Source organism: Lontra canadensis, unplaced genomic scaffold, assembly GCF_010015895.1.
Source record: "Lontra canadensis isolate GAN:19392208 unplaced genomic scaffold, GSC_riverotter_1.0 scaffold3, whole genome shotgun sequence".
Taxonomy (NCBI): domain Eukaryota; kingdom Metazoa; phylum Chordata; class Mammalia; order Carnivora; family Mustelidae; genus Lontra; species Lontra canadensis.
This window is the reverse complement of record NW_022630997.1, coordinates 45,081,129-45,102,440: the sequence shown is the minus strand read 5'-3', so window position 1 is coordinate 45,102,440 and position 21,312 is coordinate 45,081,129. Positions and strand designations below refer to the sequence as shown.

The following is a 21,312-nucleotide window of genomic DNA, read 5'->3' as shown; positions in this document are numbered from 1 at the left end:
TGGGAAAAAGAGAATGGCCCAGAACACGTCTTGGAACAAATCTACAGGGAATGGGCAGGAGAGGCACACCGTGTTCTCCTAGGAGAGGGTGAAGCAGAGGTGCTTAGGTAACACATAAGGGATTCCAGAATACGAACACGACGTGACAAATGGGCAGGACAACTTTCTTGTTGCTCTTTCCCAGCCATGTCCCTATGATTCACCCATTTCACCTTAACGGGCCCTCCTGGAGACTGCTGGAGATGTCCCTCCAGGCCCTGGCGTCAGGCTCCCCGGAGATTCCCCCACTGAGAGCCCAGGCTAGCCACACCTCCTCTTGGGTCTTCAGTTTCGCATCCGCATCCGTAGATGGGGAAAGAAGATCTTCCAAAGCGTTGTGAGGATTCAGCGAGAGGGTGTGTGCGGAGTCCGACAGGGGAGGAAGGGTTTGCTGAGAAGTCGGCTCCTTCCGTCTCTCTGAGGTGGAAAGAGACCAGATAGCTCTAGCCGCTGCCGCCACCGTCCTGCGGGGGAGAAGGAGGCATGCGGCACCGCTTCCCCTCACAACCCCCGTTGCTATCCTGTCCAGGCACCCCACCCCGTCCCCTCGGGGGACCCCCACCCCGGGATCAAGGGCCCGCCCTCCCAGTACCACTCAGATATCCCACGCCGGTATGGTGAGGGGCAGGTGGCCGCAGCCAGGACCCTCCCCGGCCAAGCCATGATGGGCCACCCGGCCCCCGCGCAGGGGGAGGCGGCCAGAGCGGGCTGCCCCGCTGCTCTGGCCGGACTCGGAGGGCAGGCCCGAGTCGTTGGGCTGCCCCTCGGCGGAGAGCCGGGCGCGCAGGAGCTCCCTGGGCAGCGGCTCGGAGTAGGCCTCCCTGGGGCCAGCCCACGGCGGCAGGCAGAGCTGCGCGCGGAAGGCGGCCTGGAAGCCGCGGCGGAAGTTCTCGTTGAAGTAGCCGTAGATGATGGGGTTGGCGCTGCTGTTGAAGAAGGCCAACCAGTGCGCGAAGGGGAAGGCGTAGACGGTGACCAGGTGCAGCTGCGGTTCGCTGAGCTGGCCGTAGTCAATGAGCAGCAGCAGCGCCCAGAGCGGCAGCCAGGACAGCGTGAAGACCAGCGCCACCATGACCAGCATGTGCACCACCCTGGCCCTGCGCCGGGCCCCTGGGCGGCCTTGGGGCGCAGTCTCCCCGCCGGCGCGCGCGGGCCCGGAGGCCTTGCAGAGCTTGCGAGCGATGCGCGCGTACATGAGCACGATGAGCGCCAGCGGGGCCAGGTAGATGTGCGAGAAGAGCACGGTGGTGTAGACCCGGCGCATGCCCTTCTCGGGCCAGGCCTCCCAGCACGAGTAGAGTGGGTAGGAGCGGTTGCGGGCGTCCACCATGAAGTGGTGCTCCTCGCGCGTGACGGTCAGTGTGACGGCCGAGGGACACATGATGAGCAGGGCCAGGGCCCAGATGACCGCGATAGCCACCAGCGCCTTGCGCACGGTCAGCTTCTCGCGGAAAGGGTGCACGATGCAGCGGAACCTGAGGGCAGGGAGGAAAGAGAAGCCAGCTCGCCACCGGCCCCAGGGTCCCTCTCTCCCCACCCCCAAGAGGGGTGCGGGGGTGGGGGGGAAAGCTACCCCTGGTGGGAGCTGGAGGTGTGTGGGCACCGTCAGCAGCTTCCAAGGGCAGCTCAGGAAGTTCAGGTTCTTTGGCAAGCAAGTTGGTTCTCATCTGCAAGGGAGTCGGTATTGAGGAACAAAGGCAAAACCAGGAAGGGAGAAGGAACTGCGGGAGATGTGGGAAACAATCCTGTCTGTGCACTTCAGGGGCGTACGCTGATTAGCTGGCAGCTAGCAAAAGGATCAGCCTGCACATTCTGTCCTCGAGTAGGCTGATTAGGTAGATGCATCAAAGAACATTTTTAGCTGTTCAGGGATTCTCCAGAAAACCCCTGGTGTTCAGGGACCGACTCTACATGACGGGCTGTCCCTATGTCATCTGGGCCAGCATCCTTGCCTGCCTCCCATGCTCTGGGGAAAAATGCCCAGAGGAACTCTTAGTGCAAGAGTTCACGGAGGTGGATGAGGGCAGGAGGACCTGTGGCATGCATTTGAGTCAGTTTTATTGTTTGCGAAGCTTCCTTGACCCCTGGCTCCATTCCATTAACCCACTCATGCTAATCAGATAATCTGATGCAATCAGGGGCTGGAAGAGACCAGAAGTAGCTTGAAGTAAGCGTCGATGGCGAGCTAGGAAGGCCTGGGCTGCCAGGGACCAGCAAGGAGGCTGCAGGTGGGCTTGGGAGGAGTAGGGAAGGGCAGTGAAGGAGCAGGGCCACACTCTGACCACACCCCCACACCCCCACCCTGAAACTGATTTTCCTTGCTCAGACTCATGGGTGGCAAGATTCTATGCTCAGGAAACAAGGACTGCCCTCAAGCTCTCATAGGACCTAGGAAGCCCTAGTAAACCTTCACAGGAGCTGCCTCCCAGCCTTCTAAACGGAGGTGGTGGTATTCTTTGCAGGTCCCCTAAGTGTAGAGGGCAGCCAGCCCCACAGCCCCTCTCTTTACGGTTCACGGTTCAGTCCCAGCCTCCTGGTCGGCACAACAGTGGAGATGGTGACTCTTCCTAGTGCTGGGCCCCTGTCGGCCGAGGATGCCCCGGCCAGGAGCCCTCTCACCTTTCCACAGCAATAGCCACCAGTGTGAACACGGATGCCGACACGGACATGCCCTGCACCAAGCCGCTCATCTTGCATGTGGCGTTGTCAAAGGGCCACCCTGCAATGACAGAGTCCACGGCAGAATGAGTGTCTCATCCACAAATGGAGACCTTGGGCCATTTAGGCCAGTCCCCTCTGTGGCTCCTATCTTTCCTCCATGTCCTGCCAGGTGGTCATCCTCTGCTTACGCACTTCCAGAAGCGACAAACTGACCAGTCTATACCACTGTGGTCAGTTCTCACTGTTAGAGAGACAGTCTTTATATTGACTAGTGATTTCTCTCCAGGAGCTCTGTACCCAGCCAGGCCTAGTCTGGCTTTCTGCTCCCATAACCCTGCCTCAAGTTCTAGGCCAGCAGTTCTCAACCCTGGCCACTCACTAGAATCACCTGAGGGCTTTGAAAACAGCCAGTGCCCTGACCATGCCAGACCAATTACAATCAGCATCTCTAGGGGTGGGACCGGACATCAGTACTTTTCAGATCTATGCAAGGGATCTGAGTGGCGGCCAGAGTTGAGAACCACTGGGACTGAGTGAGCCTGACTCCCAGGTCGGGGAGACACTAAGCAGATCTAGCCTCGCCGGTGTCTTGCTCTGATTCCCAGGCTTTCGCTCTGTCCAGAGACCAGGACTTGGCCTCAGGACTGATAGCGGATCCACATTTTGGTTCCTTGAGGCCATGTATTGGTCACTGCCTCGTGTCTCTGCCCCTGTAGGTCTGGGGGTCCCACCTATTCTGTCTGTTGTGCCTGGCCACAGGAGCCATCTCCCAAGGCTGGTCCCCCTTTCCCCAGCAGCCACCCCCAGTTACCTTTCTGCCTGTGTGCTTGCTAAGAGTGCCAGGCACTGTCTCGCTCCATCCTCCCGACAACCTTAATGTGACCTCTGTTTACAGATGAGAGAGCTGAGGGGTCATGAGTTAGTTGGTTTCCCATCTCTTTGCCCCTGAATCACTATGGGTGAGTGTGAGAGTTTGGTGTGGGTGCTGGGGAACATCACGAAAGCCCACATCACCATGAAGAGCATCTGATTCTGTTTTAGAAAAGCAGGAACGTGCAAATGCCCTGATTCGGCAAGTCCTCTCCCAAGTTCATATCCCAGACGCATTCCCTCATAGTCCAACTGTTCATAGTGCTGGAGAGTGGGAGGCAGTGGTGTGCTGGTAAATCAGCTCTTAAAAAAAAATTAAATTTAAATTTAAAAAACGCTCTGATTTATAGCATTTGCCAAGTCCAATACCTCCCCACATGGCCAAGTTCCTACTACCACCATGATGTCACTGACCCAGGCAGCTGGCTTTAGCCCACCACTGAGTAGAGGACACTGGGTGTCCATCCCTAGGAGACCAGAGGGTAAAATGGGGCAGAAGCACCCCCCATCCAGGAGCGCAGCAGGGAACTCTTAGCAACAGCAGGTGAGATGTCCACAGGGCAAAGTAAATAGAAGCCTTAGTGGCAAAGGCCAGAAAAAGAATGAGTGCTGTAACACCAAACCACACCATCAAATTAACAACAGACCCACAAGAATAACTAGGAAAACACTGACCCAGAAAAATGACAAGGGAGTAGTTGGGGGGTGGAGACGGGAGATGACCTTGTTCTTTATCTTGACTGCGGTGGTAGCGCCATGACTGTGTATGGCCCTCGACACCTGTGGAACTGTCCACAAAAGGAAGAGGATTTGTGTGCATATTAAATTGTACCTGGACAAGAATATTTCAATGTAAAATGTGCACACATTTGCGATGCACAATTTGTAAGAAGGCATACAAGTAAAAAGACATACGTTATGTTGAGTAGAATGTTTGCCTAGAGGGCAGGGAAGGGAATATATAGTCGGGTAGGGCCACAGAAGGGAAAGGATAAAAAATAAATGAGGGTCTTTACAACAGAATGAAGTTACATAGCACCGGGAGCAGCAGATGTAAATAATTCAACCTTTTGCACCTTCCTTCCAAAAAAGAAAAAAGAAAAGCTAGCTGTACAAAGGTTTGTTCTATTGCAGAAGATTCCATTAAAAATAATCTAGATACCCATCAGAAAGAGACTGGCTAAATAAGTTATAGTACGTTCATACAATGGAATGCCAGGCAGTGGCAAAAAGAATGAAAAACTCTTTTATTTATCAATATGGAATAACTCCATGTAAACTGATGTTAATAAATCCTATTTACAATCTACACGCTATATTTTTAAGCTGGAAAAAAAAGTAAAGATGCAGAACTGACTGTTTTGGAAGCCATTGTGTCCTTAATTTGCTTGTTCTTGCATAAAAGTACTTTTAGAAAGAGGGGCACCTGGGTGGCTCAGTCAGTTAAGCATCTGCCTTCGGCTCCGGTCATGATCCCGGGGTCCTGGAATGGAGTCCTGCATTGGGTTCCCTGCTCAGCGGGGAGCCTGCTTCTCCCTCTGTCTGCCGCTCTCACTGCTTGTTTGAGCTCTCTCTCTCTCCATCAAACAAATAAAGTCTTAAGAAAAGATACTTTTGGAAAGCGACACAAGAAATTGGCCATATTGATTTCCTCCCAGGAGAGAAGCAGGGAGGACAGAGGACAGGGACGGAAGCCACATTTTCCTCTGGAAACCTTTTGATAGTTTTTGACGATTGAACCATGTGAATGTGTTATTCCAACAATTTTTTAAACGTAGACGGGTGAAAAGGGCTGGCAGACACCTCTGTAACCAACTAATGGCCTTACCATGTCATTGTTAACTAGTGCGTGTGTACGTGCGTGCCTCTAGGTTGTGCACCTCTGTGTGTGTGTGCGTGCACGCCTATGTGTAGGTCTAGGTGTGCTGGGAAGGAGAAAGATGAACAGTTTATGTTCAGCAGCGCTGGCGGAACCTGAGATCCAGCTGTGAGTGACGGTCCCTCCAGACAGAGCCAGCGCACTCAAGGGAAAGCTGATGGCTCTGGCTCTACTTCCTGGATCCTGAAATCTACAAAAACCCAGGCTGTGACTCCTCTGCCCCAAAGTCAGGTAAGTCACTCCCACTGGAGCGATCCAGGCTCTGCAGCTGAGCTCCCCGGCGCTCAGAGCTCAGAGCCCACAAGCTCAGATCTCTAGGCATCTCCATGGCTCTGGAAACTAGTCCTTCCCCAACTAGAGTCTCAGGGTCTGAGTAACCTTATTCTGAAACAAGAAAGACTAAATCACATGAGAGAGAGTAGACGACAGTGTGAGCCTTCTGACATTTGTGGGATGAACAGGCAGGAATTTAGAGGTTAAGTGGTCTAGTTCTGCTTCAATTCCTTCTACCAAATCACTGCTGAATGGCCAGCCAGTCTCTACTTGGACACTCCCAGTGACAGGGAGCTCACTACCTGCAGGACCGAACTCTCTTTGGTTGGAGAACAACTCAAATAAGTGGATTATTAAGTCCATGTTCAGAGGAAACCTGTGGGTTCTAGCTCTGCCCAGAGGAGCTACCCAGGAGAGTAAGACTGAATGGTGTAGTGGTTAGAAATACGGGTGTGAGGACATGGGACTGGACACTTAGCTGTGTAACTACAGACCTGTCCCTCATCACTCTGAGCATTAGTTTGCCCATCCCTTAAAATCAGGATAATAATAACAACGCATAATTCATTGGATTGGTATGAGGATTAGTTAACGATGGAAGAGTAAGTCATACAACCGCCATGAAGAGAATAATTAATTCATTGTATCTGTTATTTCTTAACCTAATCCCTCAGCCACAAGACTGTCTGGGGAGTTTGAGACAATGACATCTTGGCCAAGAGACCAGGCCAAGCAATGATTTCGGGGGTGGCTCCCGCTGCCTCCCTCCCTTGCCTCCACTCACCAGTGATGAGGTTGTCCACGAGGGTAGTGGGCATACAGAAGATACCCACCAGCAGGTCGCTGACGGCCAGGTTGAGGATGAACATGTTGGTGACAGTGCGCATGTGCCTGTTCTTGAGCACGATGAAGCAGACCAGGGCATTGCCCACCATGCAGAGGAGGAAGATGAGCACGTAGGCCACAATGAACATGGCTGCCACTGGGGAGGAGTGCTGGTAGTAGGAGGAGAAGGTGAGATTTGCAGCTGGGGTGGCCTGGGCCTCACTCGTGTTCTGGCTTGGGGGCCAGCTGCTGTTAGGAGGCTGGGAGGGCTCCCCTAGAAGCAAAGGAGCATACTGGTCAGGATCGTAGGCAAAGAAGAGATGACTGACTTCTTGCTCCTGGTGATACTGTCCTGTGCTCCAAATCCCGACCATGCCCCAGTACCCCAATTAGGGGCTCAACTGCAACAGCCACTGAATGCACTTTCAACCCACAGCACCAAAACCCTGATCTCATACCTTTGCCTCCTCCCGTCCAGAACTCGTTTCCCAATGCTGGCTCTTCTCCATTCCCATAAGGCCCACCCTGCTGCCCCATCTGGGCTCTGTCCTTGTTAGCCCTGCTGTCTGCCCCAGAGGCTGACCTCTAAGAACTACATCGACCAGGTTCCCTTGCCCTCTGGTTTCTGACCCCGTTCAGCCAATGGAAAGCACTGAAGGAGATTGAGGGACGGGAGAAGACAGACATCAGGGCATTTGTCTCCCGACTCCCTCCCTGCCTGGCCCAGTTTTGCCTGCGGGGCTGTCTTTACGGATACAGCTCCTATTAGGTGACCCTATCCCATGACTCCAGCTCTTCTGGGGCCAGAGTGACACCATGTTCTCTCCTTGCACCACAGCTTCCTGTGGTTCTCACTGCCAGTCCTTGCCCATTGCTTGCTGGTTCTCACCCTCCCCTCTCCCCTGTAAAGTCTCTCTCTTAGAGTCTTCTGAGCCTACCACCTGTTTTCTCCTGAAACAGTCTCCTGACTATTATACCCTCAAAATCTTTGTTGTCCCTCCTCAGCTCCTCCACAGAATTTTAGCTGGGAAAGGCAAGAAGGCAGTAAAGGAAGGGCTAATGGAAGAGGACTCTGAACCTGGGTAAGGAGCGAAGGCACACACGAAATTTACCAGAAGACCATCCAAAGCCAAGGCTACCACGCATCCTTCACTCTCTCCCACCATGGTCTCTATAGCTTCATTCGCACAGCCTTTAACAAAACACTTACAGATGCATTATTTTGTCTAACCCTCCCAATTTACCCTTGAGGGAAACCTGTGAGGTATGGGCCCCATTTGAAATGGGAGAACTGAGATCAGAGGGGTTCTTCTACATTCTGCTGGGAGCTCGGGAGTATGTCTCCGAGGTGGTCCCGCTCCGTGTGTCTCTGGATCCCATCCAGGCTTTAGCAGGTGCCTACCCAGCCACCTGTGGGAAGGAGCAGTTCCAGGTCTGACCACAGCTCCTCTGGGAAGCCATTAAATGTGGTGACTCATGATATCGTCTCATAAACTCTCCTCCCGCCTTCCTCTGGGACTAGATGTAGCCTGTTCCAGGGGATGAAGAGTATTCTGTCACATCCAGAGCTCAGCCACTAGCCTGGAGACCCATCGGAGGCTTGGGATCTGGAGGCTAGAGACACTCTGGGGCCAAGGAGCTGGCATGACCAGGGCTGGAGGGCCCAGCAGGAGCAGCAGAGGGGAGTGGGGGAGCAGGTGGAGGGCCTGCTGGTGGAGGTGGAGATGCTGCGGGCTTTTGGGGCACAGTGAGAGAAAGAGGTGCCAGCCCCCCTGCTTAGCCGCTCGTGAGCATCCAGTTGCCCCCAAATACCTTTATGTTACTACGGAAGATGTCAAGCGTGGACAAGAGAGAATGGTATCATGGACATACACAAGAGTATGCAGCTTAATGAACTATTACAAGAGAGAAGAGTATAAAGACCTCCCACGCATACATCCTCTACCTTCAACAACGATCAGTCCAAGGCTAATCTGATTTCATCCTAACCCCCACCTCTCTTTGGAATAGCACATCACCTCCTTTCATCCGTCAACATTTCCATTCCTATTGCTAAAAGATAGGACTAAAAAAACCTTCATATAACCGGAGTATCAGTGTTCCACCTAACAAAATTGACAACGATGTCTCATATTATCAATTGCCCAGCATCCAGCTTACAAATTCCCTGATCACTGGATAATTTTTTTACAAGGTTGTTTATTTATTGTAGTAATCTCTATACCCAACGTGGGGCTTGAACTCACAAACCCGAAATCAAGAGTCCCATGCACTTCCGATGGAGGTGATCCCATTAGCTGTTCACCAATGGTTTTGGCAGCAGCCACTAAGGATTATGACCTAGACCCCTCACTGTCCAAGCTCTGACTTCGACTGCCCAGATGTTCTGTGCTCTGATTCCTGCTGCCACCTCTGACCTCGCCCCCTGCCACATACCCGTTTGCCCACTCCACTCTGGACACCTTGCGCTGGCTCCTACACACACCTACTTTCTCCGGCCCCAAGGATTTTACCCCTTTCTATTGCTCCTGCCTCCTCCTCCCCTTTACCTCTCGGCTTAGACTACGCTGTCTTCTCAGAGAGAAGCCTGACCCGGTTGCTCTATTTCAAGTAGGTGCCTTCCTATTTGTTATCTTTCTCAACGTCTTCTTTCTTCTCCTCCAGCTGTCAATATTTTCTTTGTTTTCAGGTTGACTGGGATTTCTTCCCCACCCTTGAAAGTCAGGTCCTGAAGAGCAGTTGGCAGCTGAATCCCCAGGGACTCATCAATGCCTGCCTATCATCAGTGGTTCAGTACATGGTTGGTGGATGGATACATAGTTGCATGAAGGGAAAAAGGAAGGGAAGATGGACTCTGAAACCAGGTAACAGGTGACATGCTGGTGTTGGAAGGCCTTTAGGGGCTCCTCTGGAAGGAACCCCATCCCAGAGTCTGTTGGGAGCTTCTCCGGGCAACTCACACCTCCTGAGCCCCAGATCAGCTCAGGATCGGTCCCCATGATTCAAAGAAATCTGCACGTGTGCGCATGTAGAGGAAATTGACACAATCTGCCTCACGAGACTCCAGTCTGTCTGTCCCTGCCCTTCACTTGGCCTCAGAAAACTGCTTAGGGAGCTCATATTCTGCACTCTGTCCTGAGAAGTGCCTAGGAGTGACTCTGCCCATCTCTAGACACTCCTCTGGGCTAGGTGTCTGTCCCCACCCTCAGTGCCAGTTGTAGCATTGCAGAATGTTCCTTTCTTGGGGAGGATTCCTAGCAACTCTCCTGGGTTGGGGTGAGCTGAGCTGGGAGCAGGCAGCCCTCTGACCCCAGTGGATCCATACCAGCATCCAGAGACCTCATTAACACCCTGGACTTGCCCTTTCTGGACAAGGGCCCTTGTGGATACATTAAAGCTGGTGAAAATCTTATCCACTGAACCCAATTAAGTCATTCCCCTACCCCAGGAGCTTCCTGGAGGTCTCAGGATATAATTGTGGTTGCCTCCAAGGCATTCTGATGATCTCAGAGAGCCAGCAAGCCCTGGGCCATGGAAAGCCCAGGGCCAGAGAGATGATGGGGGTACACTGATACCTCCGTGGGTGGTCCCGGCCAGCAGCATCTGCATTGCGAACTTAGAAATGAAAGGATCTCGGGCCTCACCTCTGATCTAGGGAACCTGAACCCAACTGCTTTAACACATCTCCCAGGTGATTCTGATAGCACACTCCAGTTTGAGAACCACAGATTCAAAGGGCTTGGACCAAAGGCTCTGGAAATAGTGGACACACCCCAACTGGGAAGTCCCAGTCCTCTTTCCTGTCTCCTTCAGGGTGCTTCCAGGTAACTGACTGTGTCCACTCTGTGTCCCCTCAAAATTCACAAATTGAAACCTACTCCCCTGTGGGATGGTATTTGGAGACGGGGCCTTTGGGGCGAGGTTAAATTCCACTGGCAAGCTGTCATGAATGGAATTAGCACCTTTATGAAGGAGACCCCAGGGAGCTCACTGGGTATACAGCAGAAAGAGGGCTGTGTGTGAACCAGGAATTGGGGGCTCACCAGACATCAAATTTGCACCTTGACCTTAGACCTTCCAGCCTCCAGAACGGTGAGAAACAGGTTTCTGTTGTTTTGAAGCCCCTCACACCAGTATTCTGTCACAGCCTGCCCAAAGGACTGAAACATCGCCTCCCCTCTGGGGGAACTCAGGGTTCCCATCTTGAAAATGGAAACACACAGTTCCTGGCTAGGACCTAGCACAGGGCACGTCTCCTCTCTGGAAATCAGAGTTCTGGTAAGATGGGGATAAGCTCACACGAACGAAAAGAGGTGCGGTGAGAGCCAAAGAGATGATGGGCGAGAAGACCTCAGTGCCCCATGCACTTTGGCTCCTAACCAACAGTATCAACAGTGTCAACAACACAACTGTGAGGACGAGATCTTTATGATGCTCTTGGTCTGGACCTCCCCGCCAAGCCCAAAAGATGTGCGGGAGAGAAAACACCACCAAAACCACGGTCCTGAGCACAGAATCAGACTGGGTATTTGCTTCCGGGAATTCTCAGCAATTCCCACTAATAAAGTCATCGTTATCGCCACCTGCTGATCTCTCCTGGTACCACAGGGAGCTTCACCCCCGGCCAGAGACCTGGGGCTCACCATTCAAGAGCCACTTCCTGAGAGCCTCCTAGGGGACCTCGACCTGGATGGAGAGGCGCCAGGGACCTGCTGAAGGCTACAAGGCAGAAACAGCACAAATGGCTGATAAACGCGTAAGACAAAAAGTTTAAATTCGTGATCCAAAAAAGGCAATTTTAAAGAACAACGTTTTCATCGATTAGATTGTCAGAGAAGAAAAGTGCTCAGCGATGGTCAGGGGGTGACTGTGCCCTGGGGGGACGGTGGGGGGCACAAAGCCTCTCAACCCTTGGCAGCTGGGGCACATCCATCCAGCGCCCTGAAAAGGGACCTGCTCCGGGATCCAGCCATTCCACTTCTAGGGACTTCTCCCAGGGGATAAGATCTGATGGTGTGGGAGGAAATACTGAACCTGGGTTGTAATAGCTACAAAATAGTATATATTATAAATCTGGATTCTATGTAAAAGGGTGTGTACGTGTGTGTGAACAAATGACAAAAAAAAAAAAAAAAAGGAGAATAGTATTTATCCACAAGGAGGTTTCAAGTGATTTTTATTTTCCTGTTCGCTAACTTGCATTCTGACCTTTCTAATCAGAAGGAAGCTCTGATAAGTGTGATTTTAAACTGACTGCATCAGTGGTTCTGAACTCTGACTCAAGTCAGAATCACCTGACTTTTAACAATACAGAACTCCCGCCCCCAAATGAATCAGAATCTCTAGGGGTCCCAGCACTGGTATTTTTCTGAAAAGCTCCCCTGGTGATTTCCAAGGACAGAACCACTGAATTTCCAAGTCCCTGCCTCCCGAGGTGCTTACAGTCAGTGCCTAGCATTGTGGGAGTTGCCAAACTCTCCGAGTCTCTGATGCATCTGAATTCACTTCACAGATGCTTTCCTAGAGCTTTTTCCTGATAGGCCAAGGAATGCCTCCTGTCCAGACAGAATCCACAGCCTTTGGCAGCTTTGGATCATCTCTCAAAAAGTGCACTGGTGGGCGCCTGGGTGGCTCAGTGGGTTAAAGCCTCTGCCTTTGGCTAAGGTCATGATCTCAAGGTCCTGGGATTGAGCCCCGCATCAGGCTCTCTGCTCAGCAGGGAACCTGCTTCCCCCCCACCTCTCTCTGGCTGTGTCTCTGCCTACTTGTGATCTCTGTCTGTCAAATAAATAAATAAAATCTTAAAAAAAAAAAAAGCGCACTGGTTATTCAGTTTCAAGGGAACGGCAGGCATTTGCTGTTGTGGTTCACCTCGACCCCATTACCCCTTCTGGCCTTAGGGAGCAAGCCCTCTCTGTGGGCCCTTTAGAGAGATTGTCAGTCAGGAGTCTGCACTGGCCCCTGGCCAAAGGATAGCTGATCAGACCTCTTCTGCTTCAGATTTGACTCTGAGTCTCAATAACACAGGTTTTCCTTCTGTTGGATGATCCGCCCCTACTCTTCCAATAAATTTGCATTATTGGTTAAATTAGCCAGAAACAGTTTCTGTTGCTTGCAGCCTATCATCTTGACTAATACAAGGAGATCAAAGCTGGTCATCCCTGGGCCTCCTCGGAATCTGGGAAGTCCAGGTTCAAAACCCCAGGGACAGCTGGAAGGGGTGTGGCTGGATAGGATAGAAAGCCCCAGGATTCCTGCTCCCCAGATCAGATTCCAGCCCTCCCTATGCTTCGTCTCACAGGCCACGCGATCTTCCATGGAGCCTTTGCTGGCGCAGACAGGAAAGGACACTGACCTTGCAGTCAGAAAACATGACCTTGAGAGTTGGCCCAGTGGTGGTCACTCCATACAAGAGGGGTTGGTGGGGGCTAATTTTGTTTGAAGGAAAAGCTTAGCTTAGGAACTTGTCCTAAAGTTGCTTTTGCACGGTTTTGACAAGGAGGTGTATTTAGTTTGGGATTGTTTGGGGACTTCTGATGGGGGAGCTCCATCCTGCATGCCACCCCTTGGTACTCCTCTGTGAACTTGGGAGCTCCCCGTCACCTCCCTGTGTTGTTCTTGGCTTTCAAAAGTGGACGGCCTGGACTTCTTGCATCCCCCCACCTCATGGCGTTGTTAGATAAGGCTCAGCAAGATATCAGAGTAAAATTATAAAGGGCCTCACAGACCTAAATAAGAGCTGTGTCTTGGCTATATTAGCTCTCCACCAGGCAGCTGCAGGGGACCAAGGGGTGACAGTGAGGTTCCAGCTCATTTGGGTTTGTCCCCAAGGAAACCAGCCTGGGCAAGACAGGTGAGGGAAAGGTGGGTGTGTAGGGAGATCACTGCTGAGGAGGGAGGTTTCTGAGACCTGCAGCCTCACTTCCCTCCCTCCCTCCCTCCCTCCTGGCAACTGAGCTAAAACCCACCACATTCCAGGCACTCACCACAGCAACAGGGATCTCGCAAGCCAGCCCCTTGTTGGTGAGGAGGAGTGGATGGGCCTCCTAAGAATCCTTTGGGTTGACAAAGGCCAAAGCCGATGGCTAAAGAGCTGCTGCAGCAGCCAATGGGAGCCAAACTAGCCTCTTTCTGCACTTTCCCTTCTACTCTAAACCCCTTTCATTTCTCCTCGCTTCCTTCGGGAGCTCTCCAGTTTTCTCTGTTTTACTCCTCAAAATCTGGATTCAGGAAAGAAGGTTCTGATGCAAATTGTTTACCTCTCAGTAAAAATTGAAGTTACTGAGCTGCTCTTTACTCACATCTTAAGCTTATACTCTCAGCACACTTAAAGGAATTCCAGACCTTAGAAAAATAAGGGTAGAAGAGAATGTCTGGATGGCTCAGTTGGTTGAGCATCTGCCTTCGGCTCAGGTCCTGATCCTATGGTCCTGGGTTCAAGCTGAGTGGGGAGCCTGCCGCTTCTTCTCCTTCTGCCCCTTCCCTTGCTTGAACTCTCTTGCTCTCTCTCTCTCTGTCAAATAAATAAATAAATAAATAAATAAATAAAATCTTTTTAAAAATAGTAAAAAATAAAAGAAAAAGAAGGGTAGGGGGCGCCTGGGTGGCTCAGTCGTTAAGCGCCTGCCTTAGGCTCAAGTCATGATCCCAGGGTCCTGGGATCAGGCCCCGCATCGGGCTCCCTGCTCAGTGGGAAGCCAGCTTCTCTCTCTCCCACTCCCTCTGCTTGTGTTCCATCTCTTGCTGTGTCTCCCTCTGTCAAATAAATAAATAAAATCTTAAAAAAAAAAAAAAAGAAGGGTAGAAAAGATTTAAGGGAAGAGCAGAAGGGGAAAGACTTTCCTCTCTCCTGCTCTAGATAAGGCCAAGCATATGCCCAGGAGCATCTTTTCCAGGTTCTATGATTGCTTTCTCTCTGTCTGCCTGTAGCACTGCTCATGTTCAGTTTCCTATTTCAGCTATGTACGGAAATGTTTTTTCTTCCACGAAGGTGGAAATGCCTTAGTGGCAGAAACTTTTGACTCTTTCATTTCAGAGTAATCCCCACTAACTGGCACAGGGCATAGACCATGCAGACAATTGATAAATGGTTGCAATTAATACAGATCCTGGGGCTATGAATTTTCCTCTAAGGACAGCTTTAGCTGTATTCCCTAGGCTCTGATATATACTGTTTTCATTTTTTGTTGAAATAATTTCTATACAGGGACACCTGGGTGACTCAGTTGGTTAAGTGTCTGCCTTTGGCTCAGGTCATGATCTCAAGGTCCTGGGATTGAGTCCTGCATCAGGCTCCCTGTTCAGTGGGAAGTCTGGTTGTCCCTCTCCCCCTGCTCATGCTCTCTCTCTCTCATTTTTTCTCTAAAATAAATAAAATCTAAAAAAATGAAAAGAAACACTTTTTATACAGCATCAAGTTATCTCTGACAAGGAAAGGAGAATTTTTCATTTCACAGATAGGGAATCAAAGCTCAGAGCAGAGACATGCTCTTAGAACACAGGAGGCCCTTGGCTCCAGGATTCAGGGTCCCTCCAAGTAGGCTGGGCGACCTAGTCTGAGTTTCAGACCCTGCACTTTTTCTGCCACCTCTGATCATTTTCTTATCCTCTCTTCGTATTATCAGACCATCTATTACAATCTCCAGTGTCCCTTTGCAGCAACTGGGGATCTTTGATTTGAGGGGTCCCTGCCTCCCTCAGGCTCCAGCTGCAAAGCTGACACCATGAATACTACATGGGTCATCTGAAACCTTTCCTGAAGAAGCAGGCACACAATAGCCAGAGGCAGAGCCAGGCTACCTTGGGCTCAAGCGAGAAGTAATAGAAGTGAGTGCCAACTCCTTTGGGATCCATTCTTCCCCCACCCAATACTTCCCAACCAGACATCACTGCCTGGAGCCTCAACATCCCTGTCCCAAGCTACTTATGCACTCTCTCTCCCCATTCCTAGCATGATCTTCTTTCAGGAAAGAGTCTGATGAATTTGTTCACACAGATGAGGAAATGACTCATAACGGCTTAAAGTGCAGTGTCTCTTTTTGGTGTCTGCATTTCAAAGGGAGTCAAACCTTAAGTCGGAAAGAAAAACAAAGCTCTGGTGGTGTAATTTCAGTTATTAAAGAGAGAGTAGCAAAAGGTTTTTCAGAAGGAGAGACTGAATTGAATTCTTTTCTATTCGTATCTTCAATAGATCCGATAGAAATTAGCTGCATTGTCAGTTCCACTCTCTGTACCTCAGTTTCATTTCTAAAACCAGGTTGACCACCAGCTTACCCAGTCCTCTCTTGGCTCTAATAACCTGGGGTACTTGCAATGGAATGGCCACCCAGTGACTGGAGCAGAAATACTTACTGCAATTATTGTCTCAAACTCACTGCCAGAAGCAGGACAGACTGCCTTCGGACAGAGAGATGGCTCCAGTGAGAATCAGACATCTACCTACCTGGTCTCTGCTTCCCCAGCAGCAGCTGAGACCCCTCCCATTCCGAGTCCTCATAAGACAGGAAGGGGCAGATGGTCCTCGGGACATAGCCGGAGAGCTGGACTCCACGTGGATGGCAGCCCTAAGTGTCCCTAGAATCTGGGTAGAATCTGGGTCTTTGGTGCAGAAGCCAGCAGACCTGCTTTAGTTCAAGCCCAGGCAAGCTGCACCTTCTAAGCCCAATTTTATCACCTGTTAAATGGAGACGATACTATCTCCCTGCCCACTTCCCTATCTGGATGAGCTGCTCCAAGATGTGAAGTGCTTTGCAAAAAATAACAGGACACAATGCCTCTGGCAGCATCTCCAGGGGCATGGAAAAGCAGGACCCACTTGAACCTCCAAGATACTTCTGTGTCTGGCACTGGAGGGAAACCAGCTGGCTCGCTCCTCTCCTTCTCCTTTCTCCTGTGACCTTCTCCCCGTGCCTGGGCCACTGCCCCCACGGCATACCTACCTTCAGCTAGTATAAGCCTACATCCTCCCAGCCTCCAGGACTCCCTCAGCCACAGAGCTCCCCCGGGTCCAAGCAGCAGCTAGAGAGGCTGCCAGGGGCTCCAAAGGGGCCACTAGATTGGGATGGGACTGGGAGTGGGGGTGATTTGCTGTGCTCTGCTGACTTATAGTCCTGCGTACCACCGCCAAGGCCAGTGGGAAGTCTGATGGGGGCTGTTGCCTGGCAGTCCCCAAAAACTCTGCAGGTTGCTCAGCGGACCCCAGCGTCCACCTGCAGGTCCTGGGAGAAGGTTTCTGGCCCCCAAAGATCCCTCCAGGCCCTATTTTTGGTCCAGCCACCCAAGAATTCCCCCTTCAGGCCCCCACCAGACCCCCTTGTCCAAGCTGGATCATGAGATCTGGTGAGGAAATAGCTTGTAGGCCAATTCTGAGTGCTAGAAAGTTCTTCCTGACAGCTGAGTTGCATCGTCTAGTATAACTTGCCCCTACCTGTCTTAGTTCTGTTCCCTGGAGTTTCAGAGAGCAAAAGTGAGCCCCTGGCCCCCAGGATCATCTCCTTCTCCCCACCTTTGTCCCACCGGAACCACCAGGGGCTCTTCAGGGAAAGGGGTTCTAGGCTCACCACACCATCAGTCTGCTTTCATCTGCCCAGGAATTTACCCCCTTATATTGCCCAGGAATACAAACCAGAGCTCCCTCATCTTGAATGTATACAATTGACTGTTTGGACCGGAATTAAGGACTTTGCCTTCCACTTACGTTTACATTTCATTTTCTTGGTTTTGCTCTGAATGTTGAGATAACCTCAAATCTTGAATCTGTTGCCATGTGGGTGTTGTGGCTCTTATCCAGAGATCTGATAAGCATGCCTTTTATTTTCCCTCTACATTACTTAATGTCAGGTCAAGGCCAGAGCCCGAGGGACCTCTAAGCTGCACTGAAGCCTTTAAGGAAAGCCCTGCTGGCAGTCCTCCAGCCCCTTCCCACATCTTTCTATCACTTTCCAGGGCTCTCACCAAAGATCTCTGCTGTGCCCTGCTGAAATCCTGCAATCCATCTCTGTTCCTCTCAAAAACCCAGTCTGAAAGACGAAATTTGGTGAGTTTGGTCTGATTTGCTTTAGTGAACACTGCTACTGGGTCTTGTTATATTCTTTCTTTTTGCAAAAAAAAAAAAATTTGTTTTTGTAAAAATTGATGTGCTTCTTATGAAACAGTTCTGAGTGCTATGAAAGAAGAGAATGAACGTCATTGAAATTTCACATGCGGGGCAACTTCCACGGCCAGTGTGTATGTGACGCTTCTTGCCACATCTCCTTGGCCTGAAGATCCCAGCCGTGGTGGACTGTTCCTTGTACTTCCTGTGCCCAACCTAGCCTGCACCCAGGCATCTCTCTGCTCTGCTTTCTTTGAACCCAAGAACAGGAACCTTCTAGGAGTGCAGAAGGGGTAACCCTCAACCAGCAGAGAGGAGCAAACAGCAGGCCCTCTCCTTCTGGTGTGAGGCAAATCTTGGGTGTTTTTTGCATGCTGCCCAGAGGGTCCCAAGAGGGATAGAGCCCTCAGATGCCCACAGCGAAGCCCCAGTTCATTCCTGCACCCATTTTTCTTCCTCTCCCACCTCACTCTCTAGACCTCAGCTTTCAGGCATCAAACTCCCCGGACCCGAGCCCTTGTCTTAGGGTATACTTTCAGAAGCAGGGCAATCCACACGAAGATGTCTCTCTGCATATGGTTTACCTATATATCCAATAATAAGCCTACATAATTTTGCAAAAAGGGGATCATACTACACATGTGTTCTAAAACCTGCTTTTGAAAAATTACTCACAGTAGGCACAGAACATCTTTTCATGCCCATAAATAAAATCCTAAACGCAGTTCTACTGTCTACATACTATCCCATTGCGGATGTTTCATACTTTAATTTACTTAATTATGGACAACTCGATGGTTTCCAGTTTTGCACTGAGCTGAAAATGCTCAGTCTCATCTCTTTGCAAGCGCACAGGATGGCATCCTTTGAAAAAATTTCGAGATGTTCCATGGCTTTATTGTCTCCTAAATGTTCACTACGTGTTTGATAATTTATTCTGGAATTTTAACAGAGGCCGATATTAACCTTAGCAGCTTAGGGATTTTTTTTTCTTCTCTAAATCTATCTTTGCTTCCTTTTTGAAAATCAGGACATCGGCCCATCTTTAGTTTTCTGGTTTCCCTTTATTCATTGTCATTTCCTTTAAGGCAGTGATTACATCAGCAAGGCCTCCCCATCCCCGGGATGTCGTTTGTCTGGGCTTCGATGCCTTTTTGCCATCACCTATCTTAGCTTTCAATTTCCTCCTTATGCTCTTTATTCCATCATTTGGTATAAAATTGCCTGTGTCCTGCTCTGCTTGCCCTCACTTGTGTGTTAAGATTACACCACATATCCCCAGCCCTGAGCAGATTCCTTCATGATATTCTTACTTGGATTTTGAAAGAGCTTTGCTCTGTCTTTGTTAATTTCCCCCGGCTTCTGTTCACTCGGGCGTTGCTCTTTTGCTACCACTGTTCTTACAGATCCTGCCAGTCTTCCAGATTCATCTTGGGTTATGCATTCCTTGTTGCATCTTTGTGTGCGTGCACTTTTCAAATCCAATAAGCGCAGCATGCAAGAGGTTCTGTGAAACTCTTTTCCTTCTCACCAGCAGTGTTTGCAATTACTTCCTTGGAATTTCAGGGTTTTATTAACTCTGGAAGGAGCCTCTCTTACTGGTATGGATTTGTTCAACACATCTTATCTTATTTTACTCTCACAGCCACCTATGAAGCCAGCTAAATGTAATTTCTCCATTCAACAGGTGGGTGAACCGGTGGCACAGAGAGGTTTCGACACCACCCCCAAAGACGCCCAGGAGGCCAGTAGACCAGCCCTCAGTCTTCCAGTTTCTTAGCCTAAATATGGTTTCCCTTGCCCACCTTGGCTGAGATGGGAGTCTGGACCTCCACTTGGTAAGGTTGGAGCAAGCAGCCTATGCCTGCTTAGAGTCCTGGTGATCGGGTCCATAAATCCACCTTTTCTCCAGGGAGAAAAATTATCTCTGCATGGAAGAAATCTTGTCTGGAATTCCATCTCCCCCAGTACTCCCACTCCTAGCAGGTAAAGTCAATGGGTCACAGTTCCACTGAAGCCAACGGCCAAGCTCAGGTACATGGAGGCACCTGTCTCTCCCTCTCTCTGTCTCCGTCTCTGTCTCTGGCACACACACATACACCACACACAGTACAGAGCACTCTAAGTCTTTCTGCATCTCTCAGTGTCTCTCTGTCTCTGTCACACACACACACATACACACAAACACACCACACGCATGCACACACACACACACACACACACACTGTCACAGTGTCTGGCTCTGGACAGCCTTCAGTGATCAGGTACCCCAGCCCCTTCGCTCTCCCTTGGCTCACTGCTCCTGAGTCAGTACCCGACCCACTCCCACTTGCAGCCCACCCTCAGCCCCAGCTCCGGGCTCACTCACCCTCCATGCTGCCCACTCCCGCCGGCTCTGAAGAGAGCACAGCGGGCCCCTCCGCCCTGGCAGGGGGAGGGGGTCTCCAGACGCTGGTTGGCCTGCCCGCGCCTCAACCTCTGCGCTCCAGGGATCGAGTCTGGGACCCTGCGGATACGGGCGGATACGGGCGGAGACGGGGTGGGGGGCGGTGCGTGCGCCCTCAGGAAGAAGACCTTCGCGGGGTCTCACTCCCCCTAGGGGCCCAGAGTTAGCCCCGCGGTGGCCGGGCTCCCGCGCAGCGCAGCCGCCTGCCCCACTCTGCGGCCGGCCGACGGCTGCCCCGCGCTTCCCCTGGCGGGAGCGAGAGACTGGGCTCGCGCGGCTCCGTCGCCATGGCAACCGGCACGCCTGTGCGGGCCGCAGCGTCCCCGGCCAGCTGCGCCCCGGCCCGCCTCCCCGATGCACCTCTCTCCGCAGGGGCCGAGCGCCCCTCCAAAGTAGGGGACAGCCCCACTGGAGCCCTGGCAGCAATGCCCACTAACTCTGTACCTCTCCCCGCGCCCCACGTCCCAGTCCCTCCCTGTTCCCTTTCCTCCTCCTCCTTGCCCCATCCCAGCTTGACCCCCAGACACCCACCCCGGTGTCCAGGACCCTGGGGTCCTCCTGAGAAAGAAATAAGAGGCAGCTGTGAATACATGGGAGCGCCGAAGGAGGGAAGGGGTGGCTGCTGCATCAGCTCTGAGCTCTGGGAGGAGAGTGGGGACACTGTCTCCTCCATGACCACTGGCTTTGGCAGCAGTGGCCGGGGGCATTCAGCACTTTTCCCCTCAGGCAAGTCTCAGTTTCTGCGTCTGTAAAAAACGGTCTCCAGGAGAGGAAATGAGATGCCACAGCCTCTGCCCAGCACATAGTAGAAGCCCAACCAACGGTCCCTCCAGCTGGATGGGAGGCCACCTCCCTCTCATTGCTCTATCCCCTGTCAAGCCCCCGACAACCACCACCATAGACTTGTGTCACATGAATGAAGATCCCAGGTTCCAAGCAGATGGAAGAGAGTGACTGACCCATTCCTTCCTTTCCTGGGGGTGGGGCCTCTATCCAGACTTCTGAGGAAAATGTTGGAATCCAGATTCTTCCCAGTCTCCCTCCAGCTCCTCCTCTGTCCTGAGTGGCCGGCAGACTTTCAGAGCTAGAAGACCTTGGAGACCAGGGAGTCTAACCCCACCCTGGGCCAGGGCTCCAGTTCCTAATGCCCAGTAGTGGGTAATTCTGCCTCGCATCACCCTCTCTGCCCAGAACAGCCCAGAGGGAACAGCAGGGAGGGAGAGCTCC

At 51.5% G+C, this 21,312-nt stretch overlaps 1 protein-coding gene across 1 annotated transcript; it reads right to left on the bottom strand.

Moving 5' to 3' along the window:
• Positions 1 to 634: 634 nt before the first annotated feature.
• On the bottom strand, positions 635 to 20,036 carry NPFFR1 (neuropeptide FF receptor 1). The gene is made up of 4 exons (XM_032878056.1): positions 20,008 to 20,036; positions 6,507 to 6,821; positions 2,659 to 2,758; positions 635 to 1,514 (listed from the first exon to the last, which is right to left on the bottom strand). Exons 1-4 carry the CDS (start codon positions 20,012 to 20,014, stop codon positions 635 to 637), a joined length of 1,302 nt encoding a protein of 433 aa, XP_032733947.1. The 5' UTR covers positions 20,015 to 20,036.
• Between the last annotated feature and the right edge of the window lie 1,276 nt (positions 20,037 to 21,312).